At 34.3% G+C, this 18,771-nt stretch overlaps 1 protein-coding gene across 3 annotated transcripts in view; it reads left to right on the top strand.

The window, feature by feature from the left end:
- Positions 1–18,771, top strand: part of CFTR (CF transmembrane conductance regulator) — a 156,757-nt gene that overhangs the window by 80,064 nt on the left and 57,922 nt on the right. For all 3 annotated transcript variants that reach the window (XM_074367172.1, XM_045511119.2, XM_010947616.3), the window contains 4 exons: positions 9,563–9,657; positions 12,107–12,193; positions 13,761–14,487; positions 16,035–16,163. In XM_074367172.1, the coding sequence (XP_074223273.1) occupies positions 9,563–9,657; positions 12,107–12,193; positions 13,761–14,487; positions 16,035–16,163 (1,038 nt within the window). The remainder of the gene's footprint in view (positions 1–9,562; positions 9,658–12,106; positions 12,194–13,760; positions 14,488–16,034; positions 16,164–18,771) is intronic.

The following is an 18,771-nucleotide window of genomic DNA, read 5'->3' as shown; positions in this document are numbered from 1 at the left end:
TCCCACAGGCTACTTGCGTCTCATGAATGATTGAGGATGGCAGGGATACTAAAGAAGATTTGTGTTTGGAAGACATGGGACTTACTAGCTAATTGATTTTTGGCTCAGAGACTCCCAGATGGCTTTATCAAACCTTGCTTAGACTGCGCAGTGGCCTAATGTCCTTCCATCCAACCTTCTGTCCTCTCCTTCACTCATGAGTCAGAACTGCATTGATGTCTGACAGCTCTCCCAGCCTTCCCTGCTTCTAATCCTATTTTCTTTCCTGCAAATATTTACCCTAATAAAATAATTTCGTGTTTGATACTATCTTGGTATCTGTGACTTGGAGGGACTGAACTAAAACAGTTAAGTACATTGCATTACTGTCCTCTAGAGATGGATAGTAAGGCAATGCATATTTTGTTCTAGAATCTTTTGTTGTAGAGAGTCTTTTAATGTACATGTAATAAATTATATTCATATTTTCTATGTCTTAAGACATCTTTTCTAACACAAATCGTAAGTGTATTCTTGTATATTCTCAGTATTTTTAAAGTTTCATTTTTTCATATTTAGGACTGCAGACCATTGGAATTAATTTTTGTTTTTTGTATGAGCTAGGGGCCTAATTTTATTTTCCAAATGGAGATCCATCTGTCACAAGGTATGTTTTTGAGTGGTTCCTCCTTTCCCTACAAATTGGCATTCCAATACTATTATGGTAGTTCCCAATCTATGTGTGGGTTTGTTTGTGGAATATTTAGTCTATTCCATTCATCTGTCTTTTCACTCTCACATCAGAATCTACTTTTAAATTGACAGTAGCTTTACTATTTAACTTTATTATTTAGGGTTGGTGAGTGTGCTCCAGTGAGGTATCCCAGTGTCTCAAGATGGCCAGAGAGACAAGTGAGGGGCAGATGTGGTAAGATTGGATGAGGAAGATGCAGGGGTCCTCCCAGGCATGAGGCCACATCTCAGCTCAAAATCCATTTCTTTCATTAAGTTAATCTTCGATATCCGTAAAAGACTATAAGCTCTCAAAGGCAGGGGATTGATCTTAACCACCTCTGTGTTGCCTAAAGTACTTTACTCACTCTTTGGAACATACGCCTCTAATAATTGAAACCTGTCCTGGCTCCCAAAGCATAGAGCAAATTATTACCCTGCCCTTGCCCTTAAGAAGCTCAGTCTTTGAGGGTAAAGATCTGTAAACAGACAATTAATAAGAAAAGGGATGAAAACTCTTATAACACAGAGGAACAGAAAAGGCATGACTGGTTGTCAGAGAAGTCATGAAAGACTTTATGGGGGATATTAAATTCCTTTAAGATCACTAAAAAATTTGTCAGATAAAGAAGCCGAGGAAAGCCATTATAAATAGAGGGAACAGCAGGTGCTTGTGGTGAAAGATACAGCAAATTTGGAGAACAGCAAAACTTTAGTGTGGCTAGGGGTCAAGATGTATTTGGAAGAGTGCTGGGAGGTGAGGCTGAAGAAGTGACCTGGGAAAAGTTTGTATGTCATTTTTGAAGTTTGGATTTTATTCTGGGGTTCATGAAGATCCAGTTGTTTTATTTTTATTTTTTTGCTTTATGATGTTTCGTTTTAGGCAGGAGTGGGAATGGTCAGTTTGAATGAACTTGAATTGTTCAAAGTAATGTGGATCACAGAATCTACTGTTTTGGAAGTTATTCTTTTGTCAAGCTATCCTCTATCAACTGAGAAAAAAATTTGACTTTCTTGTATTTTAGGGTCATGGGATATGATAAGCATTCTCAATGAATCAGCTCTCATTATGTTATGTTAGCAGGATTGAAGAGGAAAAGTGGAAAGTAAGACAACTTGATTCTTAAGAACTTCATATCTTCCACATGTTTTTTTTTTTTTTTGATAAAAGAAGTAGTAACCTAGTTTATAAAGGAAATAATCATACCCTTTTTCCTTGTGCAGAATTTTCTTTCTTAGCACTGTAATAGTGGATGATAGAGATCAAAATGTGTAAACAGATGCATATATTATCCATAACATACACATACATGTATGTAATATATACATATACACACGTGTACATATTTACATGCACATGTATACAGATGTATACAAATACATATATTTACATGTGTACATATGTATGTATATTTAACTGTATGTGTATCTATACCCAAATTACTTAATGAGTATTTTTGATAGCAGTTGTTATAACCTCTGATTAGATATAGTATATTTATAAAAGAATATATTTTACACACAATTAAAATATTGAGGAAAGCATTTCTAGAGGATAAAGTCTTATCTAATACTTAATACATCTTCAATTTTCTAAAACAAAAATAAAAACAAGAAAAAAACCTCCCATTTCCTATCGGTTTAGATCTTTTTCATGTAATTTTGAAGATCTCTCCTCTTAAGCTAAATTTAACCAAAACCTCAAGATTTTAAGTTCAGCTAATGAAGAGCTGTAAAAATCCACTAAAAATTTTAATAAATACATATAAGTCCTTCTAATATCATTCTTCTTCCACTCAAATTTTTCTTTTTTTTTTTTTTAATAGTTGCTTAACTTCTTAAAAAGTCATAATTCACAGAGTTTCTAATGAGGCTATCTGACTGAACATGTTAGTTATGTTTGGTAAAAGACACATTTGTTTAGATATGATTAAGCTAGTTAAATTGAAAACACATACTTTGAAAGGTAAAATCATCTTCCTGACTATAAATTATTTTAAATCTAGAATACTTTGAAAGAATGAACATTTCATATTAAAATCTATAGCACATTGCTGTAATCAGGGGGAAATTTATAGTTTTAAATGCCTTTATTGTTAAGAAGCAAGGCTAGACATGCACAAAATTCATGTTTTTCTTCAGAGTGAAAAAAATAAACCAAATAATAAAAAGTTAATTGAAGGAGTAAGTAATGATAAAAACTTAATTTAATGAAGTAGGAAACCAACAGATAAATGAAAGAAATCAACTCTTCAAAGCCAGTTCTTTGAAAAGGCCAATAAAAATATTAAATCCATACTGATCTACAGTAAGGAAAAGACATAAAATATTAGGAATGACAAAGAAGCTTAAGCACAAATATGCACAAGATTAAAATTATTATTTAAAAATTTACTGTACTTGTATTGAAACAAAAATTTTAAACCTGCAAAAATTTAAAAACCTAGAGGAACTAGAAGACTTACTAGCAAAATACAAATGATAAAAATTGAGAATCATAAAAAACTTGAATAGACAGATTACCATTGTAAAGGTGATTCAATATCTATTACTTAAAAAGGCACTCTCACTAGATAATTTCATAGCTGAATTGTATCTTACCTTTAATAACATAACTTCCTATATTATTTAAACTATATCAAACCAAAGAAAAAGATGAAAAGCTCTTCATTTTCTAAAGCAAGAATTTAAAAAAATTTCATAAAAAAGAAAACTGCAATTAATCATCCTTATGAATATAGATATTTAAATAAAAGGATACCAAATAAAACATTAATAAATAGAATTCACTGTGGTATAAAAATAATAAAATATAAATAGGCAAGATTCATTAATAAGAATACAAGTGTGCTTTAATATAAGAAAAGTACAAACATAATATGTAGTATTGACAAGGAGGGAAACCATCTAACAGGGTCAGTAGATGCTGAAAGGATCTTACATAAAATTCAACAGTCATTTCTAATAAAAATTCAAAGTAAAAATAATAGAAAACTTATAAAAAAAGCTTTATAACTTTTTAAACCAAACTTCCCAAAGTAAGCATTATTTTAAATAGTGAAAGTTTAATGCCATTTGTCTTAAAATAAGAACAATATTACATGTTCATGAAGAGACTGTTCACTAAAAAAACCAAACCAAAACAAAACAAAAGATTCTAGCAACAAACAAACAGAAAGCAAAACTCTACCAAAGTTAGTAAAAGAACACATATACATAGTGAAACTAGAAATAGGAAAAATGTTTTAAAAATACACAGCAGAGGAAGTTGTTAATATCTATGCCCTACAAAGAAAAATGAATTGATTTTTAAAAAGACCAAATCTGGTAGAAATAGGCATTTCACAAAAAAGAAAACCACATTGCCAATAAATATTTAAAATTTCACCATTATTAAGGAAAATGAAAATGAAAATGATAAATTAGTAAAAATTAAAGTGTGATGAAACCTTCTGTTGATGGTGACATGACAAAAAGTGTACTCTTGAATCTTGCTGGTGGAAATGTAACTTTTGAAAGTTATTTTGTAAAGGATTCTGGGAGCAGTGTCATTTAAAAAGAGGGAAGACACATACCTTTGACCGAACTATCCCTTTAATGAGACTATATCTTTTAGAAATAAAATTATGTTATGTGCAATAATGTTATCAGTAGACTTTTTTTTTTTAAATAGCAAATGCCAGGGAAGATCACATAGGATCTGTTAGAGCTATTTATTTTGAAATACAAAATCTTACATTCTGATCCAGTCTATTCTAGACTGCAAATAAATGTGGACATATGAATTCAAGCACAGAATTTCCTGAAAGCAGCTTGTATCAATCTACTTTCTTATTATAGAATTCTGATGTTGATTCATCAAGAAGACTACTGTGGTGTTGACTGCTAAAATATTTATTTGTCTAACTAGGCGTTCTTCATTCAGTAGTATCTTAGTCAATTAGAAAGTGTGGGGACTTAAAAATAGTCTTCTTGTTTGTTTGTACTGATGAAACACATTCTAGTGGAAATTTCAAATCAAGTACTACATACTCATCCTAAAGGCAAGAAAAGTTTTCTTAAAAAAAAAAAGGTAAAGAACTGGCATCCCCCCATTCTTTTTCAATGAAGAGATAATAAGATGAATAAAAGTATTGTAGCACAATTTAGCATGGCTAAAATGTTAAATAAAATTAACAGTCATTTCCAGAGTGGTGGCATTTGGAAGGTACTGTTACTGCATGCAGGTTCATGTGGCTGATGCACCATGAGGTGAAACAAACTGAAACATCAGAGTATGGAGCAGAGAAAGGTTTATTGCAGGGCCGAGCAAGGAGGATGGGGTGGCTTATGCCCAACAAAACCCGAAGGGTTTCAGCAAAGCATAATTAAAGGCCAGGTGAGGGAAGGTGATCGCAGGGTACATGGTCAGCTCATGCACAATCTCTGATTGGTTGATGTTGAGATGACAGGGCAGTCAACACTATCAAACCCTAGGCGCCAGAAAGTCTTGCAGCCATGTGCTCTCGATCATTAAGTAAATTTCTTCCTTTTGGTGGTGATCTTTAGCATCTAAAAAACTCAGGAAATATACATGAGATACTATTATCTGGGTACTTCAGAGAGGAGCTTTAGGATATGGGGGAGGGGTCTGACCCTGGAAGGCCCCACAGGGTCCTGCTCAGTTACAATATCTAGATCTTGTCTGAGAATATGGTGTTACTCTTAAGAACCTTCCCTTCTAGTTTCAAAGCACAGGACCAGATACTTAGCAACCTCAACAAAAGAGCATCTGGTAAGGACATGCACATTTGGGACTTGAATGCAGAGCTTCCAATTCTAAGTCCTATTTTTTAACCCATACATTATCCCTTGTCCATTTCTTATAATCATATGGTGATAAAGGCTATATTTTCAGGCCTTAATAAGAATCTGTTTTTCCTTTAATAGGAGAATGGGGCATAGTATCACATCAGGTAAGCATTCTACTCAAGGCCAAATAGACATGAGTGATGTATACAGACCGTTGGTAAAAATCTCATTGTATTTACCAATGTTTGATTGTATGCTATGAACCAATCTCTTTATATTACAGTACTTCAAATTTTCACAACTGTGAAAGGAATGTTCTGTTATCCCCATTGTACATATGGAGAACTGAAAGCCAGAAGAGACTTACCCGAAGCTGCTTACCCAGTGGGTAGTGGAAACAGGGCTAGAAAATAGGCCATTGTGCTCTCTGGCCAATGTTGCTATTAATGTTTTCTGTCTTGTTTACATTTTGTTTTAGAATTTAAAAAACATTCCACCTTGATTGTCACATTTGATTTCATCGTTTTACATTTACTGAATTGCTTTGTACATGCCATATCCTTAATTCTCTTACTTAGCACCCTTTATGAAAGACAGGCTGTAATTCCACCCAGGTTATGGTTTGGGGAATTAAATTACAGAGCTGTTAGGTAACTGAGATTTCATAATAAGCCTGTAGACCAGGGTTCAAATCCTGGGCCCCATGCCATCCAGTTCAGTCTTCCACCTTTGTTACTTATTGAACAATCACCACAAGCATAATTTACATGACATCTCAGCAGCTTTCTAAATAGGCACCGTGAACATAATTTAGATTTCAGCTCACCAGTGATTCAAAAGCAAGGATGCTTAGATGCAATTCTTCGTGGCATTTTCCAAGGGTGCACTCATCCTGGAAATTCTCCCAAGTGTGAAGAAAGGCTTCACACTGAGAAATTCCATTCTCTCTAAGCCAGGCCAAAGAAGATGACCTGTCACTCACCAGGCATCATCTCAGGCAGGCCTGAGACACCCCAGGGATGCAGGCATGGGATACTGACTGAGAGTGCTCAACAGAGCAAGCCCTGGGGCAGAGTACATTATCATAGGAACTCAACATTAATACTGTTCTGAAAATAAAAAGGAAACAGGGTAGTTTGTGGTTATAATTGAAATAGATTATCTTGGTACCAAGGAACCATCTAAGCAATTCCTTCCTTGAATCCCTCATTTTCTTAATGCATTTTCTCCTTTCCCTGGAGCAGCTGCGGGCCAGGATTTGAGGAGTGATACTCAAATGAAGTGCAGTTTCTGGTCTTTTTTGGGAGGAATTTGATGGTATTGCATTCAGTCTGAATTTATAAAGCCGGAGCTCACTTGAGGATCTTCTGCTTTCTTTCTCTAATACTGTGTTTCAGCCTAGTGGAAAGAAAGAAGTGAATATTTTATTTTCCTTCTCCCTCCTATTTCCTTGGCTTGTTTAAAGTATAAATATTACAGACTCCTAGGAGAGAAATTTGGCTGAAACAGCCTCTTATTTATTTTGTCTTAAGAAAAGAAAATTAATGTAATGAAATTGCATTTGCATTCTTTGGACATTTAAATTCACTAGGGATATTTACTGAAGTGTCAACAATAGTTCTATTTCTCCGATTGTTTCCACCTTTCCCTTAACTTTTCTCGTCTCTGAAATGCTGCCAATATCTTCTTGCTTTTTCCTTCAGATACCTACTTCTTTTGACAATTATTCCTTTCCTCATTTTCTTTCTTTCTCTATGCTGTACACCTTAAATTTTTTTTTTTATTGAAGTGTACATCTTTCTTCATTTCCTTTAGTGACATGCACCTCTTTCTTTATAGCTTTATGTTTGTTTTCCCTGCCTTCCTCCATTCTCTCCTCTTTTCTTCCTTCATTTCACAAATCTCTGTTAAATTCTTGCACTGGCCTAGGATTCTGCACCCTCTAAATCTATAATTCCCTAAGTGTAATTGTGTTATAGCATCAAGGTAACTACTGATATTTCTAAATTTTAGAAAAATTAGAAATTTTAACTGATTTGACTAATACCATATTGAATTCGAATTTAAAAAAAAAGAAAGAGAGAAAAACTCCAATAATTCTAGCAACCTCTGGCTTTTTAATATTGTGTTAGAAAATGTGCCTCCTTTGTAAAAGCCTGCACTCTGTTCATGTAAGATAAATTATTCTCTTCTTTCTTCTAAAAGATTTGGTTTTTTGAAAGGGAATGGGATATGGGGACGGAAAATATGGTGCAGGGGAAAAGAAATACTTATGTGAGACGTTTGGCTAATTGCTCTGACTCGAGTCCAGATTTGTGCTGCATAGAACAGCTCAGTAAAAGCTTAAAGACTGAGTGGCTCCTGGCTGTGCTCCTTTAGCAAGACTGAAGATTTAAGGTGCTGGGTGTGGAGTTTAGCTGTAATCCTTGTTATTTGGATGGAATCCTAGGTGTGTGGCCTGGTCCATGAGTTGAACAAAAATATTTAGTCCAGTAGAAAGAAATGAAGTACTTGGTTTCACATGTCTCATAACCACGGAATGTCCTCCTCATCACAGTGCTATGTGGTCTCAGTGACCTCCCTTGTTATATTTCTCCAGCACCCAAGTGGCCAGCTCCACCGAGTTCTGTCGTATCTCCTCCAACATGTCAGCATTTTTTTAAATCACATTTTTGATCATTTTTGGTCCCCTTAGGCCAGGAGTATTGACAGCAACCATTCCTTGGGGACAGTAGCTGGCATGGTTCCAGGCTACAGGAGCTGCCAACTAATTCTTAATATAAATGATCACTTACTAATTTACCAGCCTTGTGAGTTTGGAGTTTTGTGTATGAAGTTCTGTTTAACTTTAATCTGGGAGAGAACAGAAACAAATGAGCAGAGAGAGTAACCATTTTGACAATTCAAATATAGATGATGTTGGTGGCAGATCAGGTGAGCTGGTGGAGTGCTTCTGGATTGTGAAAGAAAAAGGAAGAATAGTATGAAGAGTATTGTTAATAAAGGGAGAGAGAAGGTGGTAACGAAAGAAAAGAGGAGACGAATGGGAAAGAGAAACGAAAAGGCAGAGAACTTTTTCTGGACTAAGGAGGGAGTACTATCTATCTAACACTTCTCATTCTCCAAGTCTCAGGCCAAACCTCATCTATTCCAGAAAGCCTTCTAGCATTTTCTATCTACTATACAATACTTCTCTTATCTGTGCACTTAATTTGCCAATAAATTGTGTATTATTTTACTATCTTAAAATGGTTAATCAATTCTTTGGGGGTGTTTTTAGCTTTCTCCAGGATTATGGCTTATCTTCCAAGTTAGACTTACAGTGATTGCAGTTCGAGGATTACCTCTTATAAATTCTAATCTTCTTTTACAATGTCTAGCATAATGGTTGCCACAAGGAGTTCATTAACTGGAGAAAGGGTGCCAGGAAGAGTGTGGCAGGGAGGTGACAAGAGAGGTAGACTGAATGGAGAGAGGATACAAGAATGAGGTGGGAGGGTGGATGAGGAAGAGGCTGTGTCGTTTGGATGGGCAGGTGAGAGAAGTATGGAAAAGAGATGCCTTGTACCCCTGGCCGCCTACTGAATACGCTTTGTTACTGCAGGGGGATGTGAGTGGTATTCTTTTAGCTTCTCTTATTAGGAGGTTTATTCATCTTTGGAGATTTCCTTTCAAAAGAGTGAATTTAAATTGGAAGGAAGTGCACTCAGCACGTTAATAGCACTTGGGTTTGAATAATGGTCAATGGATAATATACACACATCTTTACATATCATGAACATGAATATGCTTTACTATTTGATGTTTTCTATTTTTTTCCAATTCTTATTATCATAAATTACATTTTACAAATTAAAGAAAATTTTATTCATAAAATTCCAGCAATGTTTTGACTAATTGAAATGCATTTGAAATAACTGAGATGCAGTGTTCACAATTTCCACTATGGTTAAAGCAATAGTCTGATACATGATTACATCAGAAGGAAAGTGTACCTTTCAAATTCAGATCCAACATACTAACAATTCCTCTGTAACTTATGTTCTATTTTTGATAATAGGACATCTCCAAGTTTGCAGAGAAAGACAACATAGTTCTTGGAGAAGGTGGAATCACACTGAGTGGAGGTCAGCGAGCAAGAATTTCTTTAGCAAGGTGAATATCTGATTATTCATCCAACAAGCATTTGTTGTAAATATGATGCATGTAAAAAATTATGGATATTTCTCCATTTTCTTTGTAGTCTGTTCCTAGAATTGAAAAATGCTGGATCTTACAGCTAGCAGGTTAAGAATAACCTTTAAGAACTATAGATAATGACATAGTAATTCATATCTGATAAAGCTGGTGGCTTTTTAAAAATGCATACCTTTATATTGGTATGTGTATGTTTGTGTGCCTTATGATATGATTTATTCCAAATGGAAACCTTGGGCATTCTATGCAGCACAGGAAAGAGAAATGTGAGTTTTTGTTTAGCCCTTCATACAGTCCCTTGCTTACCCTACCCCACAATGTACACTCCTGCTCTAGGCTTCTGTTTATACTTCTTGGTTTACATAAACATACATTTTCAAAATTTTCAACATAATTGATAAATCACATAACAAAAATAGCAAGGGAAAAGATGTCACTTAGCTTAAGTCGGTAATCTTTAAAGAAAAATAAATAGGGCAAGCAATCTAGGATTGTGGGGGTTTGGGAGGCCCCTTGGTAGAGATACTCTTGGTCTAAGCATTTTGAACTGTCCATGAGAAGTGCATAAAGTTAATTTGTGTCAAGAAGAAAACTCTGTAGTTAATCTGTAACTTTCAATTTAAAAAATTATTGGTGATGTGGGGTGTCAAATATTCCTCCAGTTTTATTAGAACAAAATTCTTCTTACTGTGTTGCTCAAGTTGTTAACAAGAAATCACACAGGTTTGTTGATATTATGGCTCCTTTGCCTTACTTTCTCCTGCTTTCAAAAGCTGGGACAGGAAACTAACTCAGTGAGCACCTGCAATTGCCTAGTGCTATTCTAGGTGGGGTGTCTATGTGTATGTGTATAATTTTATAGACTCTCCGTATCACTTTGCAAGAAAAGGATTGTTCTCCTTACCTTATAAAAGAGCTCATGAGGTAATTGAGGCTGTTAGATCTTAACTTGCCAAAAGCCACACTGGAAAATGGCAGTTACAATTTGAACCAGGTCATCTTAACTCTACATTAAACTATGCCTTGATCTTGGTAGTACGATGTCAGGTAAATCAACAGATACAGATAATTCACCGACAAGATAATGGCTTCTAAATAAATGAAAGTTGATTAAGCTGTGATTCAAAGTAAGACTGGCCTTGAACAATCTATTTTAAGTTTAGGTAAGACAGGCCATATGGCTCCTAGACATTCAACATAGAATTTGTTTTCTACCAGTATAAGATTTGTTTTTATTGTAAAGTGCACAAAGTTTGAGATATTAATGAAAATAATTATTTATTGCTGTTCTAATCAGAATGTATTGTGTGTTGTCCAGTTTTGGATGATAAATATGTTACTTCTAATTTCTTGAGAAACTGTGGTCATAGATATGAAGGAGAGAGAAAAGAAAGTGAGGGAAGAAAGCCCTTGAGGGTGCATTTTGATGGAGGTTTTCCATCCAGCTCTTCCATGTTGTTTTCAAAAATAATTTACACTGCAAAGTTCTTTTAGAATTTACTTTGACTTTTTGTCATTTCTGTTTTTTAATTAGCATTATTATTACTTCTATTAGTTACCTGCTGATTAAACTCAGTTTCCTTTTTATAGAAAGTACCAAGAATTATACATAAACACTGACTCCTATGTGTTTGGGATAGAGATAGGGTTACTAACAACTGCAGCTGAAAAATTTAAATGTTGTGAAGAAAGTATCTCATTTCTGTTCACTTGGGAATTCATCTTCATCTTTGTCCTAAGATCAACCTAATGAAGATTTTTCTTGCTCATAAAGTTTTATTTTTTAATTTTAAAATAATATGGGTATACATTTTTATTGCAAGTTTTTAATCCTTTACTTGCATGGAATTTTTATGCATATGGTCCAGAAACTAACACTGTAAGGAGCAAAAAAGTAATATCAATCATATAGGCATAACAGCACTGCTGTCAACTTACTGGTAACAGCAACACTGAAAAAAACTTAAAAAATTATTTCTCGTAAGTGTTGCAGTTTAGTTGCATTCTCTGACATCTTTCAGGATGGAAACAGTCTGTTTTCTTCTTTGTTTCCCCAGCAAAATGCAAGATCTCTGAGGGCAGGGACTGTGTAAATTTTACCATTGTATTCCTAGCATGTAGGATGGTGTGTGGCTCTAAATAGATACTAATGTTAAAAGGTTTCCGTCTTTCTTTTTCTTTTTTAAGATAGTATTTAAAATTGTACGTATGGTGTGATTCAGTTTGTAACTCATGCTAGTTCATGTCACTTACATTTAGCAAAAACACTTCAGCAGTTCTTGAAGGGTAGTGAAAAGCTATGAAAATCATATATGACTTATCTTTTTGTTCTTCACTTAAAATCATCTACATTAAATGACACAGGAAATATTGGGGGAATCTAATTTAACTTCCATTTTATTTTTAGAGCAGTATACAAAGATGCTGATTTGTACCTGCTAGACTCTCCTTTTGGATACCTAGATGTTTTAACAGAGAAAGAAATATTTGAGAGGTATGTTCTTTGAATAGCATATAATGCTTATGCTAAAAGACAAGAAGACTTTTGTACCATCTGTAGACTGTGTATTTTCCCTTGAGAAATATGACCACAATTGTGGCTCATCATGCAGAATATAATTTTGCACTTACTCAAATCTGATCTTCCTTCCATGGTCAAAATTTAAGATCACTTCTGTGAAAACCATTTCTGACCACTTCATGCTAAACCAATTTTTCCCGTTACTGTTGCCTTAACAATCACTGTCTGTAGTTTTTATAGTGTTGTTGCCCTGTGACATATCCTGTATTAGTTTAATTGAGTATGATACTTAAGTATTTTTATTTACTTTGTGTGTAGTATTTTATTCTAGCTCCTCCTTAGATGTAAACTTCTTAAGGAATTAAACACACTGAAATGTTTTAATATTTTAGTGAGGGTGAATGCTCAGACTACTCATCTACCTCAATACCACCTTCAGTATCTCTTCCCCAGCTGCACAGAGCTTGGGGTGTACATTTCATCCAAGTTCCCATTAGGGCTCAATGTATATGAAGTTCCTAAGAGGAACAGGTCGTTATATGGAAGGCAGCTGTGCTCACCACTATACCACCAATGCCTTCTATTAAATGACTTGGTTTCATAGTTTCAAAATGATTTCGTGACCTTAAAGTAGTTTATTAGGAGAACTATCATGATACTCTTCTAGAAACAAAGATGTTAATCAATAAGGATGTAGAGGGGTGTGTGTATAAAAAATGGCTGCCTTATTCCTAAAAGCACCTTTCCTAGAATTTAGTTAAATTTAATACCTATGATATTATTTTTACAATCCTGTGACTGTGATAGGTAACTTCTTACCAATATGAACTTTGCTAGCTATGTTAGTATGTTAGAGTATAATCTAGAACGAGTCTTAACATTTTAATGCCTTAAAAAAAATGATTTTCTCTTAGATGGTTGTAGTTAGGATTTACCTCTAGACTAGAGGGAAATTTTTTGGAGGAGGGTCAAATTTATTATTCAGTTCTCAGGTTTGTTATTGTTGCCATTTTTTTTTAAATAAATGAGATTAGTCTTATGAGATAAGCTCTTGAGAACTAAACTGGTGGTCAACTTAAAATATAAAAGGAAATAGAAAATTTAAAGAACGAGACTCTGATGTTTAAGAAGACTGACAGAAATATAGACCCCAAGGAATCTTAAAGGTGATCTAAAAATTCCCTCATTTTCTAGATGAATCAACCAGGACCCAGAGGGTAACAAGTTTGTTCAAATATTTATTTAAACATTTATTTAATATCAGATATTTAACTTCATTCTATGTCTGTTAACACTCACCTTTACAATATAGTATACTATAGTAATTCAATAATACAGTATTTGATGCCATAATAATTTGAGGCAGCAAATTAGTTACTATTGAGGATTTACTTTTAGAATTATTTTAAGTATAATAGTAACACTGTATGATAGAGGTTTTCTACAAGAATACATTAATGAAATGTTAAAATGCAATACGTATACTATTGTAATAAAGTGTTTATAAAATTAATATTTGTGTATTTTTATATTCTTAAAGCTGTGTCTGTAAATTGATGGCTAACAAAACTAGGATTTTGGTCACTTCTAAAATGGAACATTTAAAGAAAGCTGACAAAATATTAATTTTACATGAAGGTAGCAGTTATTTTTATGGGACATTCTCTGAATTGCAAAATCAACGGCCCGACTTCAGCTCAAAGCTCATGGGATATGATACTTTTGACCAGTTCACGGCAGAACGAAGAAATTCAATCATAACTGAGACTTTACGGCGTTTCTCACTAGAAGGAGATAATTCTGTGTCCTGGAACGAAACAAAAAAACAGTCTTTTAAACAGACTGGAGAGTTTGGTGAAAGAAGGAAGAACTCCATTCTCAATTCAATCAACTCTATACGAAAATTTTCGATCGTACAAAAGACTCCACTACAAATGAATGGCATCGAAGAAGATTCAGATGAGCCTTTAGAGAGACGGCTGTCCTTAGTTCCCGATTCTGAGCAAGGAGAGGCGATCTTGCCCCGGAGCAACGTGATCAACGCTGGCCCCACGTTTCAGGGACGAAGGAGGCAGTCCGTTCTGAACCTTATGACCCACTCCTCTGCGAACCAGCGTCAGAGCATCCACCGAAAGACAACAACATCCACACGAAAAATGTCACTGGTCCCTCAGGCGAACTTAACTGAAATAGATATATATTCAAGACGATTATCACAAGATATTGGTTTGGAAATAAGTGAAGAAATTAATGAAGAAGATTTAAGGGTGTGTATAAATGACCAGGGTCATGTTTTGGGTTTTTTCATTTCTTTCTCTCTCTTTTTTTTTTTTTTTTTTTTGGCCACAGAGTGGGATGTAATATATACAATGTAGCAAAACTTACTTAAGTTTGAATTTAGGTTGAGGTTTAGTTTTAAGATTCCCAAAGTCGGTAAATTATGTAAATGACTTCACAATGTAAAAGAATCAACTGTTCCCTTTTGTGATGGACGTATCTCTTCCTATAAAATGTATTGTAAGTCAAAACAAGGGCTAGTGTTGGCTTCTTTACTAAGCCAGTGATAATCATTCTTATAAATTAGAAAAATTATAAATTATTCTAAGTCTGCTTTATTACCAGCTTAAAACCCCTGTGGGGAGAAGTGAAGTGAAAATAAATATATAAACAAATAGCTTCAGTTATTGAAAGACCTTGATATGTTTCTATGTGGAGGTAGCCTCTGTAAGGAATATAAGGATCTAGTCTCTTGACTAGACTAACATTCAAGTTTATACATCTGTCTTGCCTGAATTTAGTTACTGTGAGCTTTTCTATCTTTTAAATTTGTTTTATACATGGGATTTCTGGACAGATTACTTTTAAAGAAGGTATGTGAAATTCAATGTATTCTAGTACCACGCTTCCGATAGAAAGTCTTTTATATTAAGTTTTAAAGAGTAAAATACTTTTAAGATAAAATACTTTTATTCTTAAAATAGGAAGCAATATAAAAGAGAAGAGTTTTGGTTTGGTTTGTTTGTTTGTTTTACTAGAAAAATTTCTTAAGTACCTTGGATAAAACAGGCAGTGTTTTAATAAATTGATATGTTTAATAGTATAGTTCAATTAAGAGTAGTGTGACCTTTGGCAAGTTACACATCATTTAATATCTCTGGACCAAGATTTCCTCCTTTGTCAAATGAGGGAACAGAATAGGTGATCTCTAAAATACGTACTTTCAGTATTTCTATACTTTAAAAAAAGATTTCTTAAAAGATGTTTTATCTCTATGGTTTTAATATCAATCTGAATGAATTTTTCAAACCTGAACCTCTAAGTTTAGTTTAAGTCATAGCTGGAAGGAGAGAAAAAAAACTGGCTACTAAGGGATGTACAGATATCAGTTGGCCTTCAGGTCTATTGGAGGAAATCTCTATAGCCAGCACAATTCCAAGTTGTATTTATCCATGGACCCCTAAAGAAATAAGTTAAATCAAAGAGAGTTCTAGGAAGCTTCACTTTGCTGATACCATTTATTTGATAAAAATGTGTGACACTGTTAAGCGTTAAAATAGTAAAGTTGTCTAAAAATAATCCAGTTGTATTATCAGTGATATAATTTCAGCATTTGAAGAATTACAGAAGTTTTCATTTTTCAAAAGCTGTGTTTCTCCAGTGGACCTTTTACTGGCTATGGAGTAACATCACACATGTCATTGAAAATTCGTTTCAAATAGTAATATTCCTTTATTTCCACACATTCAAAATAAAACCACAATGGTGGTATGGAACTGTATTGTCTCACTATAATAACCATGATTTTCTTTTTCAGGAGTGCTTTTTTGATGATGTGGAAAACATACCAGCAGTGACTACATGGAACACATACCTTCGATATATTACTATTCACAAGAGCTTAATTTTTGTGCTAATTTGGTGCTTGGTCGTTTTCCTGGCTCAGGTAAGAATTTTCTGTTGTAAAATATTACTGTGATTTAAAATTAAATTAAGAATAGTTTGGAAGGATGTATACAAATACATGCACACACAGGTATAAATGTGTATATATATACATAAATACAAGTGTATATGCATATATGTAACTTTACATTGTATAATGATAAGCATAGTTTTATAGTTCTCCTATTTATATTTTATTATTTCATACAGAGCATATTAAATATATTTAAGCACATATCTTCTATATGAGGAGTTTTTAATACAGAGATTCAAAACCTCCAAATAGAACGCCTTTGTATGGGTTGAAATTAAACACTGAAAATTATTCTGCACTAAATTTGAAATTTATTTAACTCTAGGTAGTGCATTATTAAGTATGTAAGTTATGAATCACCACCTTTAAAAGACTATTTTGTCACAAAATAAAATAAATCTATATTAGGGGCTTCGTAACCATTTTACACAATCCCTTCAGAGATTCAAATCACCCATTTGCTTACAGGATTGTCTTCAGCACTACCACTGTGGTCTCTTTGCCATGCCTGTGCTGTCCTTCCCAACACCAGGTTAAAATAAGAGGGGAAAGAGAGAACAGTAGACACAAGTTCAGTTCCACCTCCATGTGGGTGGCTCCCGAGGCTGGTTGGTGGATGAGGTTTTACTCTAGATCAGGAGCAGTGAACTAAATGCCAAAAGGGACCTGGCGGAAGATGTCTGCGATTGAAGATGGAGAATGTTTTCCCCCCAGTTGTCTAAAGGGGGCAGTTGTATCTCAACACCAGCCAGGGACTTGCCATGGGGGAATTTGGGATGAGTTTTGCCAAATCTTCTTATTTATCACCTTAAGATGAAAATCCAGATTTTTCTGTAAAATGTTCCCATTTTTAAATGTGGGTAGTTGATTAAATAGAAACAAATGGATACTATGTGGGCACAACAAAACACATCTGTTGATTGGATTCGGCCTGTGAATGACTACTCTAGATTAATTTTTTCCAGAGGACACTGCTGGATATATCCTACTCTACAACCTAAATCCAACATAAGGCCCAAGCTGCCAGTAGGGAAGAAATGACCCAGGTGAAGAATGGCTTCTTCTGAGGGTGTATAAATGTAGTCAAACCTGAAACCTAAGCGTGTAACTACATCATTTTCTTACTTGGCTGTTTCTACCCTCAATTAAGAAGTCTACACAAAATACCATTACTCTTCCCTGACCAAGTAAAGTAGTGTGAAATATCGAAGGGGATGTACTGGAAAGTTGTACACACTACTTCAACCTACAAAGTGTCAATTTCCATTTGATCTTTGAGTTCTGATGATGTCTCTTCTTTACTATTTTAAAATGAATAAACCAAATGGAGGCTGGACTCGAGATGCAGTAGACCATGGTGCCAACTCTGGAATCAGGCTGACCTGGCTGTGAATTATAACTCTGTGTTATCAACTCTATGAAACTGAACAAGTTAGTTAGCATCTCTGAGCTTCAGTTTCTTCATCTATAAAATGGAGTTTTGATAGTACGTTTCATAGGCCATTTTTGTAGGTTAAAAGACATCATGATTATAAAGCATTTAATGAATTTGGCACATAGTGAGCAGTGTTAGTTACTGTTCTCACTAATATCCTTATTGTCTATCATCATTACAAAGCTCAAGATGATTTGAGGTGGACAAGTCCACAAGTGACATAAAGGAAGTTTCAATAAGTCATTTTATACTTTAACAAAAATATGGGGTTGAGTAATTTGACACCCTCACATGAGAATAAAAATTGCATTGAAATGTATTTCACATTTACCTCATTAATCTCTGCCAGTCATGCCAAATGACCAACATTAATGTGGGTAAAACCCAGTCTTGTGCCATATTTAATCTCAAACCAGCCCTTTATAATTGTCAAAAATTTGAACCCCTGCATGGGAAGATCAATATTACTTGAATATCTTTAATTTAGTTTTGTAGGAAAAAATGGTCCTTTCTGAATGTGGTGGTGATTTATGTTCATTTACAGGAACTTTGTCCCATGCAGCTCCATAGAGCTGAACTTGTGCACCCCTCAAAATGGTGTGCAATTAATTAATTAATTAGTGGATTGAGCATTGGGCCACTGCATATGTGTACAATATTATTAGCACACTTAGTCAAGAAGACAGTGGTCCATTGTCTTCAGGCTAGAAACCAAACTACAACAGAGGGTGTAAATGTTGTATAACTTCCCATTATTAGTTCAGCTGTCACAATTACTGCAAAAACTTGACTTTTTAATGAACAAAACAATCAATAATGTCATTTTTTAGGCAAGAAATAATATAATAAATGATAAGCCTTTTGGGCCAGTCTCCTGAAGGCATTGCCAGTTAACTGGCTCGCAAAATTTTTAATAACAAAACTTGGTGATAATAGATAAATAGTAATTGTTTTAATTATGTGCTTAGTTATAGAGCTAAACAGATCATTCACTGATGTTCAGAATTCTGTTGATCCTTTGAATCAAAATTTACATGGTTTCCTTTTAGACTAAAATCCTGTCTTAATACCAGTGTGCCCCATTCTCATTACAATTGAAATATCTCATTGGTGCTTTGCATCCTGGTACAGGTGCTAATC

This window comes from Camelus bactrianus, chromosome 7 (genome assembly GCF_048773025.1).
Source record: "Camelus bactrianus isolate YW-2024 breed Bactrian camel chromosome 7, ASM4877302v1, whole genome shotgun sequence".
In the NCBI taxonomy this organism is placed as follows: domain Eukaryota; kingdom Metazoa; phylum Chordata; class Mammalia; order Artiodactyla; family Camelidae; genus Camelus; species Camelus bactrianus.
Note: the sequence above shows the minus strand (reverse complement) of the source record. Positions and strands in the feature narration are given on the sequence as shown.